This window comes from Oryzias latipes, chromosome 8, assembly GCF_002234675.1.
Source record: "Oryzias latipes chromosome 8, ASM223467v1".
NCBI classification, from domain to species: Eukaryota; Metazoa; Chordata; class Actinopteri; order Beloniformes; family Adrianichthyidae; genus Oryzias; species Oryzias latipes.
The window spans coordinates 4,011,307-4,036,230 of NC_019866.2; the positions used below are offsets into that span (position 1 = coordinate 4,011,307).

The 24,924-nt window shown below is 42.2% G+C and overlaps 2 protein-coding genes across 4 annotated transcripts; both read right to left on the reverse strand.

Moving 5' to 3' along the window:
* Window positions 1–5,077: 5,077 nt before the first annotated feature.
* LOC101161923 (histone-lysine N-methyltransferase SETD1A) lies at window positions 5,078–9,279 on the reverse strand. 3 transcript variants are annotated; one of them, XM_023957369.1, is made up of 5 exons: window positions 8,802–9,279; window positions 7,222–8,119; window positions 5,769–5,888; window positions 5,533–5,670; window positions 5,078–5,444 (listed from the first exon to the last, which is right to left on the reverse strand). In XM_023957369.1, exons 3-5 carry the CDS (start codon window positions 5,826–5,828, stop codon window positions 5,271–5,273), a joined length of 372 nt encoding a protein of 123 aa, XP_023813137.1. In that variant the 5' UTR covers window positions 5,829–5,888; window positions 7,222–8,119; window positions 8,802–9,279; the 3' UTR covers window positions 5,078–5,270. The 3 variants fall into 3 exon arrangements, with proteins under 3 accessions (XP_023813137.1, XP_004080236.2, XP_023813136.1); XM_004080188.4 differs by lacking the exons at window positions 5,078–5,444; window positions 5,533–5,670; window positions 5,769–5,888 and having other exon boundaries at window positions 7,223–8,119; XM_023957368.1 differs by lacking the exons at window positions 5,078–5,444; window positions 5,533–5,670; window positions 5,769–5,888; window positions 8,802–9,279 and adding an exon at window positions 8,413–8,781 and having other exon boundaries at window positions 7,223–8,119.
* Window positions 9,280–15,244: 5,965 nt separating this feature from the next.
* On the reverse strand, window positions 15,245–23,612 carry LOC101172816 (3 beta-hydroxysteroid dehydrogenase type 7). Its single transcript, XM_023957370.1, has 6 exons — window positions 23,378–23,612; window positions 22,044–22,199; window positions 19,840–19,948; window positions 17,659–17,758; window positions 16,770–16,932; window positions 15,245–16,001 (listed from the first exon to the last, which is right to left on the reverse strand). The coding sequence occupies exons 1-6, from the start codon at window positions 23,535–23,537 to the stop codon at window positions 15,589–15,591; spliced, it is 1,101 nt and encodes a 366-aa protein (XP_023813138.1). The 5' UTR covers window positions 23,538–23,612; the 3' UTR covers window positions 15,245–15,588.
* Between the last annotated feature and the right edge of the window lie 1,312 nt (window positions 23,613–24,924).

Consider the following 24,924-nt stretch of genomic DNA (forward strand, 5'->3'; position numbering starts at 1 on the left):
CAATATCTTCAAGTGTTGACAGCCTGCCTGACGGTTTCAAAGATGACACCCAGTTCACCTCTTCTGCTGTCCCTCGACTCTTACTAGCTGATCTCGCAGCCAAGCAGCGAGCCGACCCAGTCATTGGACATGTGATTACTCAGCTTGAGCGGGGAGAAACACCACCCCCAGCTGTGAGGGAACAACTACCTGACCTGCCCTTCCTCCTCCGAGAAGTCAATAAATTGGAGCTCCATAACAACCTTCTGGTGAGGCGACGGCAGGTTGGAGAGGACGTCACCTATCAGTTGGTACTGCCAGAAGAGTACAAACCTGTGGTCATGTATCAGCTACACAACCAAATGGGCCACTTAGGCATTGAGAGAACTTTAGATCTCATCCGTTCCCGGTTCTACTGGCCGAAGATGACCATCGACATAGTGAACAAAATAAAGGGCTGTGAGAGGTGCATTAAACGTAAAACTCCACCAGAACGAGCTGCACCACTAGTCAACATCAAGACATCCCATCCTTTGGAACTTGTTTGCATGGACTTTCTATCTGTTGAACCAGATGGAAAAACAAAAGACATTCTAGTGATGACTGATCACTTCACCAAATATGCTGTAGCTGTGCCAACACCAAACCAGAAAGCCAGAACTGTCGCCAAATGCCTATGGGAAAACTTCTTCGTCCACTATGGGATCCCTGCAAAATTGCATAGTGACCAAGGCACAGACTTTGAATCCAAAACCATCCGTAAGCTCTGTGGTCTGGCTGGGATACAGAAAATAAGGACAACACCCTATCATCCAAGAGGAAATCCTGTGGAACGGTTCAACCGTACCCTATTGGACATGCTGGGTACGCTCTCCGAACAGGAAAAGAAACACTGGAAAGATCATGTAAAACCCCTCGTTCACGCCTACAACTGCACAAAGAATGATGTAACCGGATTCTCGCCCTATGAGTTAATGTTTGGCCGCCAACCCGCCTACCGATAGATCTTGCTTTTGGGCTTCCCTTGAAAGAGGACCGATCACCCTCTTACAGGGAGTATGTTCAGAAGTTGACCTCCCACTTAGAGGAGAATAGACGGGCAGCCATTATTAATGCAGCAAAAGCCATGAAGAAAAACAAAGAGAGGTTTGATCGTCATGTTATAGCTGCAGATCTGGATGTTGGGGAGAGGGTCCTGGTCAGGAATGTGCGACAACGGGGAAAGCACAAGCTGGCGGACAAATGGGAAAAATCAGTGTATATTGTTGTGAGTAAGGCCGGCCATTTACCAGTATACACCGTTCGACCAGAGCACTGTGATAAGCCGTTGAGGACATTACATAGAGACCTTCTCTTACCTTGTGCTTTCTCATCAATACCTCCAGGGGAACCAGTTTCCAGAAAGAAACCAATGAAGGAAGACAGTTCTCCTGTGTCGCCTACACCACCTACTACAACAGATTCTTCAGTGGATGAAGACGAACAGGTGTATATTCTGTCACCTACTGAACCAGTCAGTTTCACCTCTACCTTTTCTTGCCGGCAGTACAGCAACCAGATTCTACCACCCAATGTGAAACCCCTCTCCTAGCTCGACCGTCTGTCACTAGCACTGCTGATGTTGATGACGGTGAAAGGGGAGAGGCTCAGGAGGATACTATCCTCCACCAGGAACTGGTGGGTGCTGTTGAATCTAGTCCTGCATCTGTGACATTGGATGCCAGCAGAGTCCTGAAGCTGTGTCAGCCGCAACACAAAAAACTCCTGGACCATTGCAAGCTGAAGCGGGACCAGCCTCTTCAGTCGAATCTGTCCCAGTGCCTGCGGATCCTACACAATTAAGGGAGGAGCCAACCTCGCCTGTGACATCTGAGTCGCACAGTCCGGAGGAGCCGCAGTTGCGAAGGGGACAGCGTGTCAGAACACAACCAGTCCGCCTTCAGTATCCGAAACCTGGTAGACCCCTTTTGCAAAGTATCCAGACCGTGCTCCATGGATTAAGCTCTGCCTTCTTCTTCGCCCTCAAGGATGATGAAGAACCTGAAGCGTCATCCTGTTGCACTGATCTACCAGAGCAGTTTCCACATGAACGAGGACGTTCATGGGATAAGGGGGGGGAAGTGTAACCCCTAGCCATCAGACTAAGTCGGAACACCTGGCCCCGCCTTTATTTTGAAAGGGTAATTGTGTATATAAGCTCCAGGTCAGTGGGTGCACTTACTGCATGCTTCTTCCTACTTCCTGCTCTGAGCTCTCAGCTGTTGCTGCGGCCACACCAGGACCCCTAAAACACCTTCTTGAGACATATTTGGAAACCTCAAAATTTCCATTTCATTAAACCCAAAGAGACCTGCTCATCGGTCAGGTTCTTGTTATGTATGCTTTGATCTACAACTTGATGGCGAGCTGAGATCTGAGATCCTGATACTTCCACCCTCAATAACTCCTCAGCTGCAGCAAACCTCAATTACATCCCAACCAATAGACTTTTGGAAACCACTCAATAGGACTCAGACCCATATCCCGGTTCCTTTTGTTGTTGTTTTTTTTGTATTGTTTAAATGTCTATTTTTTGTTAATACAATAGATTGCATTTTACTTTCATCGCTGTCTTGTTTTCATTTACACACCTTGGGCTCCCTGAGACGAACTCTGATTAATGCGCCTAGTCACATAATCTGAGAAGCATTACATATTACATCTATTTTTATTTACATTTTACTAAATTTATTTTATGAACATGAAATAAAAATAAAGTTTTCTGCTATGTTTTTATTTAAACATCATCGCAGTTAACGTTAAGTTGTTGCTTTTTTTTCTTCTTCTTTTTTTAAAAGTCTATTTAAAAACAATAAGCTGTTAAGCAGATATCTCATCTTACCGGTACCGGCTCCGTTCAAAGTGGCGTCGCTCCGCTTGTCAAACACACGGATCTCCGTGATCCGGTCCTCCTTCTCCAGCAAAAGCCTCAGCAGGTGTTTGCCCAGGAACCCGCAGCCCCCGGTGATCAGGTAGACGAGGTCTCGCCGGTCCTCAGACATGCTGCCGCGCTCACACGAGACGAATAAACTGAACAACCAGCAGGTACGGCAGCGCGGAGGGCTCAAACACAGAAACGCTTAACACGCCTTTTTATACCGTTTGAACCGTCATATTGGACAGACGCGATGACACAAGCCCCGCCCCCCCAAAACATCTAGCAAGAAAAATATATATTTGCTACTTTATATAAATAAATAAATAAACAAAATGTGCTACTTTATGAACTATGGAAGTAGATTGTACTTAGATGGTTGAATTCATAACTAAAACTCAGTAAGTTTGTTCACTCTAAGCATTCACCAGTTTGTGTTTTTTTTAATTTTTTACTTGAGCTGAATGCAATATTAACACAAATTATTAATTTATTATTTCCTGTTTTTCCATTGGCTTTATGAACGGTCCTCCAATGAATTACAGACGTATTCTCCTGAAGATTCTCCAGAAGATGCTCATTAAAACTAGAACTTTACACATGGATGATGCATAAAAAAGGTGAGTGATGAATCTTTGTTGACAAGCAGGTAGAGTTGCTTCAATAATTAAGCGGGTTTGGTTGAAATCCTGAAGGAGAAAACAAGAATAAAAAATGTTTTCCCTGTAAATAAATTAAATACACCCTTGAAGCCAAAGCTTTCCTTGTCTGTTGGTCAAAAGTATTTATCCATTTAAAACACGGGGATCCCGTTCACTGCGGTGCAACGCAAACCTGCTGAAGTTGATGGATTTAGCAGGCGACTCTTTATTTCCACAGACTGCCTTCAATTGGAGGAATCTTTATGGAGCAGCTGCACTCCCAGAATAATGCATTTTCTAAAAGCCTAAAAATGTGAGGGGAGGAACAAAAACAATACTAAAACTTTGAAAACGTCTGACTTTATCAAGCAAATATGATTATTTAAAACATCTGCAGCACAAAAAAGTTTAACACTGACCACTTTTTTTTTTTAGACTAAGTGTTAATCTTCACAAGGAAATAAAAAGACCTAACATTTGCAAGTGGAAATAAACTGTAAAGAAATGAGGAAAAAAAACCAAAGAAACTGCAAATATACACATCTCACACTGTTTGTGTGTGTGTGTGTGTTTTTTTTGTCTAGCAAGATTTATGTGCTTTTAATCGAGTGGCTGGAAAACCAAAGAGAATGAAGAGAAAGGGGATGAAAAACAGTTTGCCATCCGGATGAAGGCAGAGAAAAGGACAAAGGGAATGCTAACACTGGGGCTCGCCATGAAAGCAGCAGGTGGAACCTCACGCTTCTGCAGCCGCCATCGATGTTTGCTGAACGCATTCAACAGAACTACATGTTAAAGGTGTATTAAAAAACACTCCCAACACCGAAGAACGGATGAAACGACAAAGAACAAATAAATTAAAAGGTTAAAAGCAAATGCATGTGGAGGACGCGCCAGTTAAAAAGAAAAACAACCTCTTCGTAACGATTCAGCCGCTGTGTAGGAACTAAACACGCCATTAGCTAAACAGGAAGTTGCAGCGAGTCTGGACAGAAACAACCAGCAGGGAAAGTAAAGGACAGTTTGGAATCACAGAACCACAGCGGGTAGAAATGCTGAAGCTCAACTCACTGTCAGATACTTTGTTAATTCAACCAAGCTTATAATTCTAATTATAACAGCAAGAGTAATATTCTACTGACGCACGGAAAGGAAATTAAAAGACGACCTTCACACTTGGAAATCCTGCAACGGTGAAAAACCAAATAGAGTGAAGTAAATTTTAAAAGTGCGCCCTCAACAGGAGCTTTTAAAAACCCTGAAGTTAGTCTGGTGTTTCTGTGCGTTTATGGAAGGGGGGGGTCTGAACGGGAACGGGACGTTTGCGTTCTCTGCAGGATCGTGGGGCACAGAAAAATCAAAAGATCTGTGGGGTGAGCCGAAACGGTCGCCGTGGCAACAGGGAAACAACCTCTCTCTGTGGGTGTAGGAAACCAAATCCGCCTGGAAAATGTGTTCAAGTCCGACAATACTGCGACAGACGGGTCAAGACGCCACCGTCGGCGGGTGCGCGCCCCCATCACAGACTGCGGGACAGCCCGTCCATGAAGCTGTGCATACAAAGTGCAAATGCCTGCGTCACGGTTTCCTACTCAACTGAAGTCATCCGGAGAGCTAACCGGTCTCCAACGTTGGCTTCGTTTCTACTTTGCTAGCACTCATCAGGAAGGAGAACCAAAAGGGTGAAAGGGTCCGGCAGGACGTTGGCAAGAAACGGAAAGGGGGAAGTGCTTTCGTTAGTTGAGAGTCCCACGGCAGTTTTCTGTTCCACACAAGCAGGGGATCTTGTTCTCCTCTAGTGGGAACTTGTAGTCATAGGTGATCTCTTCATTGACGGCGATAGGCTGCTTGGAGTAGATGACAATCTTTTTCTGGGACTCTATGGTGATAACCTTGGCGTAACAGTTGGGCTAAAAGTAAAAAGCCAAACAATAAATGAATAGACGTTCATCTATGTTGAAACGGACCAGAAAACAACGGTTTTGTTCGTAGACTCACAGTGCAGCAGTGGTTGATGAATCGGGCCAAGTTCCCACACTTGGTGGCGTCTATGATCGTGTCGTGGTCCACTCTGAACAGGTAGCTGCTCCCGATGCCCTGCTGAGCGTAAATCTTTTCTCGATGGTCCGCCACCATCTGGAAAAGTCAGACGGAAAACATCATCGTCCTGAGCGCATCAGCAGCCTTCAGATCCTGCAGGTTTTATGACCGGGAAGCAGACAATAGAGCCGCACCTGTCTGATGTTCTGACCCACGTACTCGATGACCATTTCGTCAGCGGCGATGGGCTCCATGGCAAACAGGCCCCACTCGTGAATCCTGCTGCGACCGAAACGAAGCTTCTTCTTGCGGAACTGCAATGAAAGAAAACCCCTCATTGGAAGATGTTTGAAATGTGTCCTTATAGGGCAAGGAAGGGGGGGGGGGGTAACTGTGGAAATTAAACATACACATAAAGACAATCTTGCAACAAAAAAAAAGAAACAAATACAACATTTAGGTTTAACATTTCTTTTGTGGATATAATTTGTGTTGGTTTCTAAAACAGCATTTCCTGTTACATTCCTGTCAAAAATACGTCAATACCAAGTGACGAAACATCGAATCCACAAAGTGTGCTCGCGTTCTGAGAATCATTTTTTATCCATCCGTTGTTTAACCACTGTTGGGCGAAGGCAGGGCACACCCGGGACAGCCTGTCCCAGGGCCACAATCACACACATTCACACCTAGGGACAAATATAGTCATTATTTTACCAATGACGCATGTTTTTGGACGGCGGGAGGAAGCTGGTGTACCTGGAGATGACACACTCACAGGGAGAACATCCAAACTCCACACAAAAAGGTCCCAGTCGGGACTCGGACCGGGGCTTTTTTTTGCTGTGAGGCGAGAGCGCTAACTGCTGCGCCACCGTGCAGCCCTGAGGCTCATTCATCCAACTAAAATAGATCCCCGAACAGGGACATGAAATTACGATACCATCGTCCATCGTAATGGTTGACTGACATCACGATGGAGAGACACCATGGTGATGCTACGCCCCCGCCACGCTGTGAGTCAACACCATAAGCCGCGATTATATGAGCAAAATATCTTGATCAGATCAATGGTCGGATTAGAATTCAACCGTGCGCATGGGCCCAGAAAAACTTTTTCAGATTATAAAAAACGTTCACATGGGTCACACTTTCGGTCAGAATAAATCATTCGCACATGCGCAGTAGTGTGTGAAATACAGGAAGAGGAAATTAGTTCCGCCGAGCGGCTACATGCATAGATACGTCAGCTCGATAATATACAAGAGGATCTCCTAAACGTGCTGTTATTGTTGTTACGGTTATTATGAAGAGCCTGTTCGGAGCAGAGACATGGTCGGTCGCTCCACCGGTCCACCTGACTAATACGTGCAGGAGCGGACTACTTCTTTTCTATTTTATTTGTTGTTGTTTTGTTAAAGTCACTTCCTTCAGTTTATACTGGATCATTGTGGATGAGTTATTAGTTGGGAAATAAAATATGGATGGATAATCAAAAGAGGAGAACTGAGCAGAATGTAGCTTCTTTCATAAATTATTTGCTTTAGTGCTTGAACCAAACAGTCTCTTTGTTCCTTTTAAGAATTTCAACCCAAACTATATTAATTGAGTGCTTGCTGTTCAATATAAAATTACTTTATGACTTACTTTGTGTCGCTGTACTGATTCCCGCCCAGGAAGCCATATTTATCAGTGCGTTTGACAGTGAGGCCATTGATCTCGGAGTCGGAGCCCACGGAGCTCCCGTCCTCTCCCAGTCCAGATAGGGACTCCAATGTTCCCGACATCAGGCTGGCGGATTCCAGGTAACTCAGGGTGTCGGGGGCCGGCGTATGGGAGGACGGGCTCTTGGATCATTGGGACCGTGGGGCTAGAGTGTCCAGCTCGGGTTGGAGTGTGGAAAAGCTCTGGCTTGTTGGGTTCACCAGATAAGCGAGGCTTTGGGGACAAAGGAGGAGGCTTACTTAGAGGCTTTTGTTCTTGTTCAACTGTCTGAGGAGTCTCCACCTCAGCCGCTGTTGCAGCTGAAGAAGCAGTTGTGGGAGTGAAATCGGGCACCTTCTCAGATTGGCCGTCCTCATGGCTTACCTGCACATTAGGGTACAGAGTAACATCTAGATCAGGTGGACAGGACGCTTGCAGCTCTGTGCTTGGATCTGAAGGCCCACTTGCACATTGTGGAGCTTCCACTGCATTCGGGAGTTCTGCAGCAGCCGGGACACTGTTGGATTTCTCATTTGACTCTTGATTTCCTGACGGTGGAGGGGGAGTTTCTCCTGCAAGTGTGGGGGGACTTGCGGACAAATGTGGAGTCAACGGTGAAGCGTTTGAGGATGCTGCAGAAGCGTTTCCACTCAGAGCTTTGTCATTGTAAAGGGAAGACTTGGGAAGAGGCATTTCCTGAATAGATTCTGGTGGAGTGTTGCTAGCAGGAGGGAGCGCAGATGAAGACGGAGTTATGGGTGGGGCTGCACAGGGATCACCCAACGCAGGCGGAGATGGGGATAACGTGGAGAGCTCAGCCATGGTTCCCCACTGATCTCTCCTTGAGAAATACAGAGAACATATTTAATTAGCTATAACAATTCAAAGAGATCATATCAATTTAACTATGACTGTAAAACAAAAATTATCTAAAAAAAATGCTTAAACTTTTCAAATTAAGAGCCAGTCATTTGCATTGTAAATCAAATTTTTTGACAAATGTCACAATGGGTAATAAAGCATTTACCAAACAGCTGCATACAAATGTATTTTTTATAAAAACAACAATAAATTAATAAAAGCTCAAAAAAATCCTTCAGCAAACATTTGTAATGTACATTTTTATAGAACTACCTGACAAAAGTGATGCGTTGGGGTTTACAGAATACTTAAGGGTCATAACTGAATCAATGAAGCTGCGTGTTTCATTAAAAAAATACATTTTCGTGTATAAATATATTTTATTTAAGGTCTGCTTTTATTTTGACACAAGGGCAGAACCGCTTTGCTAATGCAGGTTCACGCGCGTGAAGGCTAATCGATCCGCGCGCGGGTGTAGGCTAGCAGCGAATAACTCTTTGTTGTCATTCAGCGAAGCAGCCCCGGCGACACAACTTCCCGAATCAGCAGCAAAGGGTTTAGTCACTGTTCACAGCGTCGAGGCCCCGGCCGAGCGGCGTCCACGGCCTCACCCTGCCCACTGCATCACCCAACAAGTTCATCATCTCCGATGGTGAACTCACCCTCGACCTGCGTGTCACTGCGATCCGTCCTCCTGGGTAGCCAGGGGTTTCCTGTACATAATACACCCACCCCCGCCACAGCTCCGGCTCCACAGCGTCTTCCGTTTACCGAGGGTCCCAAGCCGCCCGACCGGATAGAAACACAGAAAAATGTTCGCTGTTGAGGAGCAAATATTCCGCATTAGCAAGCTAAGTTGCAAACTAGCTAATTTTTAGCCCCTTAACTATTAGCATTAGCGTCGTTGCTGTGTTAGCCGAGCTTATCTGAAGGTTTCGATCTCCACATTAGACATGCGCACTATCAGCCTCATCAAACGGCACTAAAAAACTTTATTTTAAAAATGTTAAATATTTCTAAAAGAATGCTACGCGTTCAAATTATTCAAGCTTAGCGGCTGCAGTGCACACTGCCCGAACACCCAGCATTTCCTACTGACAGCTACGTGCGCGCGGCCGCTGGTGTCGTGAACGTGCACGTACAGGAGCCTCCCTTCTACGGGGCATCACCACTGTCTGGTCATCTTTAGATGATGTGAACGTTTACCACGTTTTTCAAACTAATATTCGGTCTGGCTCTGTTTTTATATCTCACTTGGTGTTTTTAAAATTTATTTTTGATGCACCAAAAAGTTGGAAGTTATTTATTGCTAATAAAAACTAGTGTAATGCATTATTAAAACGTTTATGAGGAATATTTTACTCTTTGCATGCTCAGATATCTTTGTATTACAACCTACTTTACATCCCAATTTTATATTTATATTTAGAGATGAGACCATGAAGCATTTTAAGACAAAGATTGTATTTTTTTTATTTATACATGTTTGCCAACAAGCCAAAACCAATTAATCGGCAAATTCACAGACTAAAATCTCTAAAGATAACATAATGTTCAGAAAAAATATACCAAATAAAAAAATAAGACTGTAAATATAATACAAAAGATACAATAAAATAAAACTGTTTTTTTTTCTGCTTACGCTTCGTGACTTTTAGCCTTTTTTATACATAAATGTAAATTACTGAGCTAAATTTTCTGTCAGGCTTCATACATCCATACTTTTTATTAAATGTTTGTGTTTCCTTTATGTTTTGCTCTGTGCTTTTCACAGATCTGTCCGTTCGTCCTGTTATTGTAGGCTATAGGTGCAGTGATTTAAACCTGCTTTTATGACAGTATTTTTCTGAGGCACACAGAGCTCAGCTTCTCTGTTGGGTCTCAATTTTCCCTTTTTCCAAAGTTAAAAAAACAACATTATTTTCCTTTCTATAAATTGCCTAAAACACAGGGTGGCTCCCTCAATTATTCTTTAAGTAAATACCAAAAACAAACACTATTATTATTAGTAGTTAATACGACCCCACACCGCCCCCTCATCCTTAAAAATACTTTGTGGCACAGTTGTTTCTTCCTTCTAATCTTTCTGCTGGCATTGTGCATAAAGTAACTTTGAATCAAACATTACAGGAATAATGAAGAACGCAGTGCAATTTTGAGGGAAGTAAATATGGGGATATTCTTTGAACAACAGATATAAATAATCTGTAATGTGATACAGTTTAAAAGTAACTTGCAATAAAACTGATCTGACGCAGAATCTAGTAAATCAGGAAGTGCTTCAGAATTCAATTCAGTATGACAGCATTTACCACTTTTTGCACCTTGTAATACCTTCAGAAAAGCTTCATCATAGGCCAGCTGACCAACGTTTGCAACCTGGTGGTTGTTGTAAATCAGTTCTGCTTGTCAGGAGTCAGATTTGGATTTTAGTCATTTTAAAATCGAATCAGTTTAAAAGATAACATGCTTCCATCACATTTTCTCAATGTGGCAAACATAAATATCTCAGAAAAACTTAAAAAATGATTTTCAATACACCAAGAGATGTTATTATTTTACAACTTAGACTGAATTCAATTATCTTATGGAAAATGTTCAATGATGTTGTGTTTGTTTGGCTAGATTTATTGTTGCAGTTATACAAAACCACAATAACTATGATCTAAATGTAAAAAAATGTTTGAAATATTTCTAATTACAACTTTGTAACTCAAACTCAAACTTTATTTATTTATATAGCGCCTTTCATTTTGGTTAAAAACACAAAGCGCTTAACATAAAAACAGATAAAACAGTCATAAAAAATGAAAGTTGTTCAAAACAGAAAACAAAGGACAATCCCACAAAGAAGGTACCCCTCCCTCACCACCCCCCGCCCCTATCCCCACCCACCCAGTTACCCCAGTAGAACAGTGAACAGAAACAAATAACTGCAGTTGAAGAAGGTCTGGCTTGGTACTGCTGTGAGGAAACGATATCATGGGGATCCATTCATTCCAAGGCCCAGCCGGACCACAGGGGCCATTACCGCAGCGCCCGCCCAACACAGGGCAGCCCAGGGCCCCATCCATGGCTATTAGACCACAGAGTGGGACCCCAGCCCGCCCAACCAGAACGGGCACCACAGCAACGGCACGCCCTACAGGTCAAGCTGGTGGTGCCCAAGAACGATGGATCCCCCAGAGGAAACACTGGAGTAAAAAAAACATCAGAATAAAAAATAAAAATGATCATAAAATAACAACAATAAAAATAGAAAAAGATAAAAAATAAAATAAGATATAAGAATGTTAGTAATTAAAAAATAAAAGCGTCAGTGATTAAAACATAACCTAAGTATCATTGGTAAAATAACAATAAAAAGAATTGCATATTATAAACAAAGATAATAATAGTTGAAGGAAAGAGAATCGTCCGTTTTCGGGTTCTTTCCATCCATGCGTGTTCGATAGTCGAGAGTGGTAAAAACAAACAAGGATTCAACCGGTTTAAAAATACACGGAGTTTATTTCCCTGACAATAGTTCTAAAGCACAGATTAAAACATTAATGCAGATATATCTGGATTCTCAAGTAAAGATCTACTGACGCACAAGTTACATGCGAATTACTCGTAGATTTTCCTAAGAACAATGGAAAACTTTGAAAACAGTCTTTTTAAGATGTGTTTGAATCTCCGCCTTCCGGAAAGATCATGGTCGCTGGTCCTCCGCCCCTGGTCGCTCTGATTCATCAGCTGATAGCCCGCCTGCTTCCTCTGGCCAATAGCTGACGATTGCCAGCTTCGGATCCGCTCCGCCTCTCGGGGGCCCATTTCACCGGCGCACACAGTCCGATGATCAAGAGAGTCCCCATCTGGTCAGAGTAAATCATTCCTGGACAACTCAAGGTTCCTTTTACCGGTATCCAGAGCAAAGGTCAGCTTCAACCTCCACATGAGAACACGAATCTTCACACTTTCCCAGGGGAAGAATCTTCAACCCAGATGGTACAGATATCGCCCATGGCATATTTATGGCACCTAAGAAAAACACCTAAGTTTGCACAAAGAACATCCTATGTCTTCACAGGATGCTGCAACCATAAAGCAAAAAGGAATGTCACACGACCATAAATCTGGATAGTTCAAAATAAGTTCACTTCACACTAAGGATAAAGCTGTAACATAATAAAGAATAAGATATTAAAACATACATTTTCTACATAGTCCTTACAAGAAAATAAATAAATAGATAAATAAATAAATAAACAAATAAATATGTAAATAAATACCTCAATTAATAAATAGATGAATAATAAAAGACATAAGGAATGATCAAAGTCATATAAAAGCCAGACTAAAAAGGTGGGTCTTGAGCCTCTTCTTAAAAACCTCTACAGTCTCTGCGGCCCTGAGGTTCTCCGGCAGGCCGTTCCACAGGCGAGGACCGTGATGGCAGAATGAAGCCTCACCATGTGTCTTGGTCCTTACCCTAGGGACAACTAAGAGGCCAGTGCCAGAGGACCTCAGGGTCCGCGAGGGTTCGTATTTTAAAATAATATCATTTAAATAAGAGGGCCCAAGACCATAAAAACATTTATAAACCATTAAAAGAACTTTAAAATCAATCCTGAAACGCACAGGGAGCCAATGCAGCGATTTTAAAACCGGTGTAATGTGTTCCCGCCCTCTGGTTCTCGTCAGAACTCGTGCCGCTGAGTTCTGTAGAAGTTTTAGATTTGAGATCGACTTTTTGGGTAAACCAGAGAGCAGGGCATTACAGTAATCTAAACGACTAAAAATAAAAGCATGCATTAGCATCTCTGTGCTGGCAAGAGAGAGGAACGGGCGGACTCTGGCAATGTTTTTGAGATGATAAAATCCTATTTTCACAATGTTTCTGATGTGAGGGATAAAATTCAGCTCAGAGTCAAAAAGAACGCCCAGGTTTCTCACACACTGAGAAGACTTAAAATTCCTAAGTTTGGGTAAAATCATCTCTCTCTTGCTCTGTTGCTCTTCATTGTGTAATGATCTAGTTTTGATTTCGGTGCTTTTTCTGAGGAGATCTTTAACCACTGAAACCTTGGAATGTTATAAGTCAAGTTGGCCACAAGAGGGCGGCAGAGCACCGATCAGGGCTGGTTGTTTCCACTTCTTGTAGAGCAGAAGCTGTTTTTAGATGTTTATTCTGTATTGACAGAAGGTGCACGTTTAGTTTCATGTTTTTCTTAATTGACAAAAATGTCTAAGGGGATAAACTCTAAAGCTGGATTTGCCATGAAGCTGATTCCTGAATCAGGAAGTTTTTTAATGACTCACCTGGAGTTTGCTTAAAAAAAGTGAGTCTGCATGAGTAACATCCCTTATGCTTACAAGAAATAAAGTAAGCATAATTCAATGCTAAAAGTTAAATATATGGTGGAAACTTTTTTTTATTGTTCTGAAACTGTTACCTGCATTATAAAATCTATATTTTTTCACCAATGTAAAAATAAATGCTGTCTCCATTCACATTATTGCCTTATAAAAACAGAAATAATCAAACAAACAATATACATTGAATAAGTGTTTTCCTAAATTGTAAATTACAACTTTTTTCTAATGTAATATTTTAGAATAATTAGCAAATCTGATTTTACACTTGCGCTATTCTATGGGGTCAAGATGACCGTTGACGTGTTAATACTACCATGACAAAGGAGGATAAAGGTGGAGAGGAATTCATGTAATCCATGGAAATCATTGAAGATCACAAATCATTGAAGAAAAAAGGTTCAGAGCATTGTCTTGTGGGGTCTAGATGACCCAACTCCCAACGTTAAAGTGCCTAGGATAGCACAAGGGTTATAACGGTCTTATGAGTTGTTTCAGTCAATCACTGGATGGCGCCGTCTCTTAATGAAATGCTCTGAATGAAGTCACTTTTACATTTACTGTCATCCAAAAAAATCTATATTAATAATAAATATATAAACTTTTTCTCCTGCTTTATGGATTCAAACTTACTTTAATTAAACATTTTTCATACATTGATTCAAACCTGCTATCCGACTCTCTCACTACAACCAATGTTCAAACTTTTACTTCATAGTAACATATTTTCCACAATTTGCTTTTTTTTGGGGGGGGTTCTGTGACTTTACAATGACCCACCCAATGACTCACATGTTTGGCTCTCCTTTGGCGTGTGCTGCTTGTCAGACTTCAGAACCGCAAACATACATGTTCCTTTTCATTTCTGAAAATATCTGAAGCACTAAAAACCATCAATACTCAATGTAGATTTTAATATGACAAATGTACCAGCATTGTGCTTTAGGAGCTTTTATTTTTTCTTGACCTGACTTAGAAGCAGGTCCAAGTGGTTGCTATGGAAACACCAAACCTCAACGGGACTCCCAAACAAACCCGACACGTTGCACTGCTCAGCAGAAGGAAACACCCTCTAAGATCATCTTCTCAACCAGACGAATCGTGACTGCAAGTTTCCACAAGTCGTGTAAACAAAAGGAAACCCCCAAAGAATGTGGACTTACCACGGAGGATATAAACAAGTTCTGGGACTCTGTTCCCGTCTCTTTGTGATGAAGGTTTCCAATGTGGTCATGGTGAACGACTGACTGTAAATGAAACCACTTACAGTCAGTCGTTCACCTGAAAGGGAACAAATTATTTTCATGGTGAAGATTTTAGAACAGGAAGCATAATTTAAGTTTTCACACAATTCACATCAATTCAACACAGTTTGTCCATCTTCATCTCATTCTTTATGCACAATTCTTTAAAATTATCAACGTCTTCCTGCTCATCTGCTTCCTGGAAACATTTATTTGTTGCAGGGATTTTTTGGATCAGTTTCCTGCTGTCTCTTTGCTGCAGGTATAACCTTTCTTGTTCCTCTTTTTTTTTTTTTCCCCCGTGTTTGTCTCTTTACTGTCAGAGCTCAACAGCTGATAGGAATCTGGTTCTGCTGGAAGTTTATCACTAATCCTTAGTTACATGCGGGTTTTCCTCTCTTTGTATGGGGATCCCTCCATCTGCTGAGCCACTTTATTATACAATGAAGGCAATTTAGCTTCATTGAAGTAGAATGAATGGATCAAACTGATCAAGAAAGAACTGAAATATAACAATCTTTATTACTAAAGTTCAATCTTATTGCTTTTTTCTTTTCCCTTGGGAGTTGGCACTTTCTGCACAGAATTCAACATAAATACAACTAATTACCATAATAAATGCAAGTTAAATGTTTACAATTGTCATCAATTATATACATAGCTTAAGAGTGCTGATGTGAAATTAAAGTACTGACACTTTAGTTTATGTACAATTGTTAATACAAAGATAAGGTATAAACGTTTGCCAATACTATATTGTTATTAGCAGCATTTACGATTTCGTTTCAATGACGTGATCCATAATCTGAGTGTTTGATTGCACATTGACACAAACGTCTGGCATCCGCTAGGAATGTTTGACGCTCTTGGAAGGAAAAGTGCTGAGCCATTTCTGCGTCCGAGCCAGACACTGATCCCAGTCGTAGAGGGGCTTGTACTGGAAAAACCTCTCCGCCTTGTCCGTTTGAACCGTGAAGGTGGTGCTGGCCACGGCCAGGGTGTAGCTGTTCAGTAAAGGGGTGAAGTTGTACAACGGACTCAGAATCCAGCGGAGGAAATCGTTGAACATGGCCAGGAACCACAGCACGACCGCCGGCAAGCGGCTCTTCCTGAAGCTGAAGGCGGAGAGCAGCATCATGTTGAAATCCTCGTAGCTCTTGTACGGAGAGTCGTCGTAGCAGAAGAACGCCTCCCCGCCCACCTTATGGGGGCGCTCCATCAGCGCTCGAGCTGCGAGGACGTGCATCCACGCCACATTTCCTGCAAGCAGACAAACCAGAGAGCGTATTTACAAACCTCCTTCCTGGACTTCTGCAGCAAACCTTAACATTTTTTTTAAAACATCCCACGTTAGAGTTTCTGAGTGATTACAGTCAAAGCGACATTTCCCGCACATCCTGGTACCGCGGCTTTCACGCTGATAGTACGTCATTGTTCAGAGGATGTTTTGAAAAGAAGCATGATGCAAAAGGAAATGCAGAAATTAAGAGTGTAGCAACCCAAATGTCCATCTATGTGAAAGTTTTCTAAGAAAACGATGATTCCCACTGAAGAGCATGAACTGTGAAACAGTTACAAAGGTCTCCAACCATCCGAAGTACCAGTTTTCTGGCTTCTTCCCGAGTTCCTTCTTAGCTGAAGCATTAGTCAGCCGGCGGTAACATGGCTGGTATTTCCCCCGCCCCAATCTGTTGAGGTTAAAGGCTTTTTTTGGTTTTGAAATGACCCACGTGCCAACTGCCTGTTGTGTGACTGTCACCGTCACCGCAGTTTCAGGTTTGTAGTCAGCGGAACGTGGCTTCTCTGAAAAGTGTGGGTTTGGACTGGAAACGGCGTGCAGTGCATCATGTATGGGCATCGCTACTTCCTGTCAAATGCAGTAGTGTTCTGAGCATGTCAGGCAGAGTTCAGCCTTCACGGTGGAACACGGATTCCTGCACACACGTTTCCTCACACGGTCCAAGTTTTTGGATCAGGAAGCTAAAATGTGAGATCCATCGTCCAGGCTGTTGGAAGCGGGGATGTTACCTGCATAGACCCGCCCGTGCTCGATGTGATTGGGAATGCCTCCGATCACCAGGCCTCCTCTTTGAACAGCCTGGGCGTGGAAGTCCCGAATCAGCTCGTGACCCTCGCCGTAGATCCCCGTCGGCCTCAGAGAGCACGTGTACAGACTCTTCTCACCCTTCACCTAAACAAATAAAAGATAAAAAAAACCACCAAAGAATGTCAAGAATTTCACTGAAATGTACAGAGGAAAATGTGCCAAAGGTGGAATCTGTTGTTTTTGTAAAATAGGACAGGCGCCGCCGCCCAGAGGAGCCAGTCAGGAAGGAATGCATTGCTGCCGTCTAACCGCACACCAGAACATCCTCCTTATTGCTCCAACAAAGAATGGTTTTTTGGGGGGGGGAAATCCAAACCACATTCTCCTTCATTTGGATCCAAAGATTTAAAAACCAACTTTTAGACCGTTGCTCCTTCTTGTGCTCACTTCTGCTTAAGTTTTAAAGACTCACTCTGATGAAAAATCACATTTTTGGGGGCATTTCTTTTAACAATGAAGGACATATGTACAGAAAATTAAGATTAAATGAGCTTTTTTGGGTTCGTCTTTATGTAAATGAAGCAGGAACGGATGAAAGTACGCCGTCGGAAAAACAAACGGTAGAAAATACGCTGGGCGGCCTAAAAGCTCCCTGCTCTGCTTGCAGGAGAGCATGTAAACAGAGAGCTCTCAGCAAAGGGGAGGGGAAGGGAAGGGGGGCGTGGTTCTGCTCTGCAGAAACTATGTCCTAGAAAACGACATAATTGCTAAAAATGGCTCATTCGTAATTAAAAGACAACTGGATAAGAAATAGACCAAAAGATGATTTAACACATAAACATATCAAATAAGTGAAGGTTTCTTCCATACCTTTATGCCATTTGCTTCCAGAACTATTTTCTCTGCCTTTGCTTTGCTCTTTGGGTATGCCATGGTGTGCTTCACGGGGTAGGGTGTGTCTTCATTGCCTCTGCAGAAAAAGAAAACAAAAAAACACATGAAATATTTAAAAAAAAAAGAAAGAAGGAAGAAGTTGCCTTTTCCATAGTACGTTGAACGTGTTATGAACTGCAGTTTAGAGATAAGGCTTTCAAAACAGCTATGTCATTTTAAGAAAAGATTAAAAAATAGATTTTTCAACATGAAAACAATTATTCTTGCGTGCAAAATCTGAATGCAAACTACACACAAAGATACACAAAGGCTGCATTTACACTGCAGGTCTTGATGCCCAAATCCGATTTTCTGACTATATCCGATTTTGTTTGACGACCCAAAAGACGGCAAACGTTTACCCCCCCCCCCTTTTTGTTGTGTTTCTTTTGTGTGACTGCGGTTGTCATGGAGGCAACGCAGCGGCTGAAGGAGGCGTTGCCTTGGGCGCTCCTGGATGAGGCAGGAGAGGGGATGCGCAGGCGAGGAAAAAGGGGGGCTGCTCGGCCGGCGTATGCGCTCTCTCTGAGTTCTGAATGAGGAAGTGTTTGCAGACGTTGTGCTGCACCAACAGTTTGATCCAAGCAAAGAAATAAACGGCTTCTAGCCTGTTCCAGAGCAACGGTGTCCCGCTTCATTAGTTACCGTTTGCGTCCCGACCGGGACTGGATCGGAAATAACAGTGGTTTCCGATTACGGTCTGAAGCCTGAGGCTGAAAGGCAACACGCTGATGGGGCTGCAGCTGTCCTCGAACAGCAACATCAGCGCACAAAAGCACCTTAATAAGTCATGTGATCTCAGTTGGTGGTGTCCTGAGTTGACGTCACTGACGTACGACTCGCATTTACCGGGGAATATCCGATTTGTCTGCTTACATGGCAAACGCATATCCACCTATCCGATTCGGATCCGATTCATTTCCACATATGAGTGAGGCCTGATTCCGATCAGAGAAAATCGGAATCCATGCGGTTTTTCCCTGCTTACGCGTTCACCGGTCACATCCGATCTGTGCCACATGAGAGGAAAAAAAACATAAATAAAATATTGGAATTGGATCACTTGAACCATGCACTGTAAATGCGGCACACATGGGGCCAAAGTCTGGATAAGCCTCTGCAGTTCCTGGGGAAAGATTCTTCCTGTCCTGTTGCATAACTCTGCTTCATGTCAAACAGCGCAGGTCAGCCGTATGAAATGACTCAACATCAATAAAATCAACAAAACAGATCATTTTTGTAATGCCTCTGGAGTTAGGTAAACACATTTATTACGACCACATTTTATCTGCACAAACGTGAAAGGAAAACCTGCAGCAAAAAAGCTTGAAATCCTTTTTCCATTTTTTACACCACAAGGCTGCCAAGTATTCAGGCTTTTCCATTGAAATGTTCCGATTCATCTCAAAGGAGTAAAAACACCCCTATTCCAAACACAAAGATCCAAAACCAGAGACAGAAAGGATAAATCCAGATGTCCCATCAAAGTCTGAACAGAGGCCAGGAACTGGTCATGAGAAAGGAATTCTCCTCGCACTTTATCTAACATTAATGTAAAAAAAAAAAAAAAACGTATGTGGGCACCGTTTGAACTTCAGCACATGAACCTCTGAACGATTCAATGACCTGAAGCCGCCGCATCATCAGTGTGACCTGAACCTGTGAAGCTTCTACGGCGTTCACAGCTCAGCTGAGTGTGAATGTGCACAAAAAAAGGAGAAATCCTAAAGTCACTTCCTACAACACAAAGTGAAGTTCTTGTGTTAACTGACAACAGTTAAACACTAAAATCGCTCTGTGTCATGCAGAACAATCCGGCTTTGAAATAGTAACAAACACGCAGCAACACGCAAGACGAGACTAGGAGGACTTGTTTAATATAGAAGCTATGGAAAATTCATGACAGCAGCCGTGTCAAATCACATTAATCAAAGAAGGAACGTTACAGCAGCGGGCGGACAGGAAAGGTTTTAAATTTATGATGCATCCGAGACAAGAACAGACGAGGAATGCCGTCCGGAAACAAAAGGAACAAAGGAAATTCCAATGAAGGACCAAATCAATAATACATGCAGCTGTGGGACGAACGAAGAAATAAATAAAACCTCTCAAATGTACCTTTTGAAATGGTCTCCATTTGCATTTGGCCCGATCACCTCCATGCTGCTGGTGTAGAGCAGGTACTGAGTGCCACACGCCACACACGCCTTGACCACGTTCTCCGTTCCTGACAACACAAAGAAGATGGCTTCAAGCCAACCTGCTGGGAAGACTTCAGCCACGCAACAGGAGTTTATCCCAAAGCACACGACAGTGTAAAATAGTCACCCATGATTATAACCCCATGCATTATAATTATAGACACTTGACGCTTTAATTAAGTGTGGAAGCAATAAACCACTATATAATTAACTTCAAAGCAAAAATGGATCCATCTTTCAATTTAGGGTACCAGTGTAAAGTCTGGCCTCCATTACCAACAGGAAATAGTCAACAACTGGAAAGAATTTTGTTCAGTTAAGGAGGAAGATCTGAGAACTTTATCAGAAACGAACGGCTTTCTCAGGTGTTTCTGATGAAATTCAAGGCTGAAGATGCAAAACTTGTTGCCGCAGGGTGTTAAAGATAAAGAAACCCTCTCTAAAGGAAGGAGGAGGAAGAATCTAACTGGAACAGACATTTTTTGGCCAAGTATACTTTTTTTTTTATTTAAAATAAATCCCTAGATAACCTCAGTTCTGCAGAAAACAGCTTAAAGACCCACTCCCATGAAAATGGTGTTTTTAAACATGCTTTTGTGGCATTTTGATGGATGATGGAGGACAAACATAAAGAAAATAAGGCTCAAAATCGCATTTCAGAGTATTTCTTCATTCAAATTGTTAAAAAAAAAACAGGAGCAGACGACAGAATATTATTATATAAAGAGGTAATTTGTGATGCTCCGCTCCATTCTGACGCAGACAAATAGATCCATGTGCGTCTTTGTTGCACCAGTAAAAGTAGACTGGTGGTGTGAGGGGCTGTAAGCTGGTGGGAAAGCGTGTCAACAGAGAGCTCTGAGCAACAGGGAAGGGGAAAGGGAACAGGGTTGCTCTGTGCCAACAGTCCCGCCCACAATTTGCAGGTGAATTTCTGATGAATTTCTGCTGCTGAGCAGAAACAATGACCCAGAAAATGACATGTTTTTTTATTTTATTACCTGGAATGCTTCGGGGATAAATCAAAAGATGATCTGGTGGAACTTTTCGTTAAAAGTAAAAAAAAGAAAGAACAGCTTGAACTTTTTTGTCAATCTGAATAATTTACCTGTTTATCAAAGGCCGGATCCGAGTTATTCTGCTATTCAGTCTGAGTAGCAGAAGGTCCGCATTACTCTGTTTTTATTTGGAAATGGGTGAAAAGGCAGCTTACATAAGGTCAGAGGTTTTTTTTATGAAAACTTTAGAGAACACCATGTGTCCATCATTGTTGCCCCAAGAACAAATGCATAAATTAATTGAATTAAACGTATTACCTAATATACCCCCAGGCTGGTTTCCAAAGAAAAAAAACGTAGCCAACTTGAATGAATCCAGTTAGTGAACTGACAGAACCAAAGAGGGGTTTTTGAGAGCAAACAACTGGGCTCCAGTGTTTTTCTTGGACATGCACCGTCTGCTTGGTCAAAGTACTGACTAGGTGTTTGTTTGGGTTTGATTATTGACGTGCGGCTGCAGACAACACAGCTGCCTGCATGGTGGGATTTGTGGACAGAGTCATGAATGTGCAGCAGCGACGGCAGCAGATTCCTCTGGTGGCGTCAGCTTTTAAACCCTCAGCTGTTCCACTAAGCTATAGGACAGTGTTACGTTAAGAGCATCTGTTTCTATTAAAATGACTGAATACAGGAGTGAGAAACTAAAAAAAAACTAAAAAAAATAGTGATGCCTTCAGGTATTGTCACAGTCAGTCGTTTTATTGTTTATTAAAATCAATTGGCAGCAGTGAACTGTAGAGAAAAAAAGCATGAAGCTAATTCCAGTGGTGCTTTTTTATAACAATTCAGAGATTAAATCAGGTTTAATGTGAAAATAGATCTAAATATTAGTAGCACAAAGCCTTAAGTGATGGGTTTTCAAGAGGAAAATGGAAAAGAAAAAGCCTATATGGTGTGAGGCTGAATAAAGTTTTAAAAAATAAACCCAGAAACTATTCCTAAAGTTTTATTTTCACTTTTACAATAAAAAGACGTTTCCGATAAGTTCCTTTTTTGTTTTCCCATAAAAGTTTACGCCCACGCGGATTTCCTATCCACCCCGTTTCCTCTCTGAAGGGCTCACCTGTCACGTTGACAGAGTAGATGACGCTTTCCGGGACTTTATACCACACATCCACCAAGCTGGCGGTGTGGATGACCACGTCCACGCCCCTGGTGGCGTCCAGCACGCAGCTGTAGTCTGTGATATCGCCCTGGATGACAGACACCTTTGTCTTCTCTGGGGAGGGAGAAACAGGAAGGCGTTCATTCAAAACCGTGTGTTACCGCGTGTGATGCAAAAGTGGAAATGATCGTTTTACACGGAGAGGAAAAAAGGCTCATCCAACTTCCTGTGGACGGATGGTCATTGATGGGGGATCCATTTATGGGTAAAAGAGAGAAACTTGACAAATGAGGGCGATTACAGCTCTGATTTTTGGCAATACACCCAAAAACTTGTGAGGCAATAACACTAATCAGCCCCACACTGTGACCCTTTTTTCTCAGCGAGCCAATAGTATTAAGTCTTGTTATCAGTTTTGAAATGACTGAGCGTCTGGTTTATCTTTGCTGTCAAAGCTCGTCCTTGAAAAAAGCTGATATGGACCTGACAGACAGGAAAAACAATTGAACCTTTCAGGTCTCACACTCCTCTAAAAGTTTGCATCCCAGCAGATAAAGAGGCTAGAAAGTGCCATAAAAACGGTGCATCCCTGAGCCCAACAGGGACACCGAGGTTTCCTGTTGCTGTTAGATGATCCGTCTGTCTCGTCTCACAGTGAGAGCTCTCTGCTCCACAAAATGTGGGGCACGTTTTCCTCCAGGAGGAACAAAAACGTCGACCCTAAAGGTCAGGACGGAACACAGAAGTTCTCAAGAGCGGTCTTATATCCAATCAGAAGACACATAAATAAATAAAGTCTGGACAAAGGTGATTGTGGGTTTCCAACCATGCTTAGGGTCACAGAGGAAAGTAGTCCAAGTTTATATATAAAATATAAATATATGAAAAGAAACAGACTATAGAGGGAAAAATGGCAACAAGTATTTACACTACTGTCTGTTTTAATTACAACTGAAATAATTCTGTTAGAAAAATGCAAAAAACGAGTAAACTACATCCAAAAACTTTATAATCTTAAGGATAATACTTAGGATTATATGTTCAAAACGGTTTGTTTCTTTCTTTTACTGCTGCAGAAAAGTTTTTTCTATTGCATAAAGAGAAGCGGTTTCTATTAACATAAATTTTACTAAATTTATTTTATAAACATATAATAAAAATAAAGTTTTCTGCTGTGTTTTTATTTAAACATCATCGCAGTTAACGTTAAGTTGTTGCTTTTTTTCTTGTTCTTCTTTTTTTTAAAAGTCTATTTAAAAACAATAAGCTGTTAAGCAGATATCTCATCTTACCGGTACCGGCTCCGTTCAAAGTGGCGTCGATCCGCTTGTCAAACACACGGATCTCCGTGATCCGGTCCTCCTTCTCCAGCAAAAGCCTCAGCAGGTGTTTGCCCAGGAACCCACAGCCCCCGGTGATCAGGTAGACGAGGTCTCGCCGGTCCTCAGACATGCTGCCGCGCTCACACGAGACGAATAAAGTGAACAACCAGCAGGTACGGAAGCGCGGAGGGCTCAAACACAGGAACACTTAACACGCCTTTTTATACCGTTTGAACCGTCATATTGGACAGACGCGATAACACAAGCCCCGCCCCCCAAAACATTTAGCAAGAAAAATATATATTTGCTACTTTATATAAATAAATAAACAAAATGTGCTACTTTATGAACTTTGGAAGTAGATTGTACTTAGATAGTTGAATTCATAACTAAAACTCAGTAAGTTTGTTTACACTAAGCATTCACCAGTTTGTGTTTTTTTTTTATTTTTTACTTGAGCTGAATGCAATATTAACACATTATTAATTTATTAATTCCTGTTTTTCCATTGGCTTTATGAACGGTCCTCCATGGAATTACAGACGTATTCTCCTGTAACGTGTGCCTATATCGTGCCTTTCTGAAGTCTTTCAGAATAAACCATTTCCATATAAATGATAATATATTACTTTTGGCACACTAAGGAACAATATTTTAATGAAATACAAGTCATGCATGACGCTAAATTTCCTACCACGAGGTAAGACGACTCGATCTCGGAGGCCCCGCCTTTCGCTCCCTGTGGGTGCCGCCCATTTCATGACATCATCCTAGAGTTGGCAGTGTGTCTGCCACAAAAACTAACAACATCCGAACTTTTGGAAAGATCGGTGTGCATGTTGTGCAAATAAGAGGAAAGCATTTTGATGGCCACGGCTAGCGCCGCAGAGAAAGTGGCGGTGTGTGTTAGCCTGAGGGTGGGGCTGGCTGCGCAGACTCTTCCTGGAAGGGGCTGTTCCTCACTTTGTGATGTCACAATGTGAGCATCCACTGGTTTTCATGGATCAGGAGGGGCAGGTTTTTGAAAGAACGTTGAGAGATGCGCGACAGGACTAAAACTACTGCTTTGGGGTTGTTGTTTGTGAGGAATTAACATAACTACCGGTAACTTAAAAGCTAAAACAAAAAAGGTGATTTTGCATAGCATAGGCCCTTTAAGCACTACATAAAAATGAATAAAAAAGGAAAACAGATTGTGTACATTGCATCTGAAGGGGAGAGGAGCATCGATGAAATCCACCAGTAAGCTAATTAACAAGACTAGCCTACTTGGATACAAAACCCTTCCAATATGACTCACCAAATGGCAGATGTGATCACATTTGGTGCCTAGTTACCTTAAGCACACTTTTCTCTCAAACATCCAGTCGAGAAGACTAACTTTGCCACACCTATATGCCCAACTTTGGAATGTTGTAGAGCTCAGCGTTACAAAGCTGTTGTTTTATTGGTGTTTTTGTTTTTGTGAGATGTCACTTCATAGTATTGTGAATTTCAGTTTCTTGGATTGCTCATCA

Bases quoted from the DNA above. Each gene is read 5' to 3' on its own strand.
- LOC101161923 (XM_004080188.4), bottom strand. From the start codon at position 8,100: ATGGCTGAGCTCTCCACGTTATCCCCATCTCCGCCTGCGTTGGGTGAT.
- LOC101172816 (XM_023957370.1), bottom strand. From the start codon at position 23,537: ATGTCTGAGGACCGGCGAGACCTCGTCTACCTGATCACCGGGGGCTGT. The intron at 19,949-22,043 runs GTGAGCCCTTCA...TTGTGTTGTCAG, and splicing joins CTACTCTGTCAACGTGACAG to GAACGGAGAACGTGGTCAAG. The intron at 16,002-16,769 runs GTAACATCCCCG...GTCTGCTTGCAG, and splicing joins GCACGGGCGGGTCTATGCAG to GAAATGTGGCGTGGATGCAC.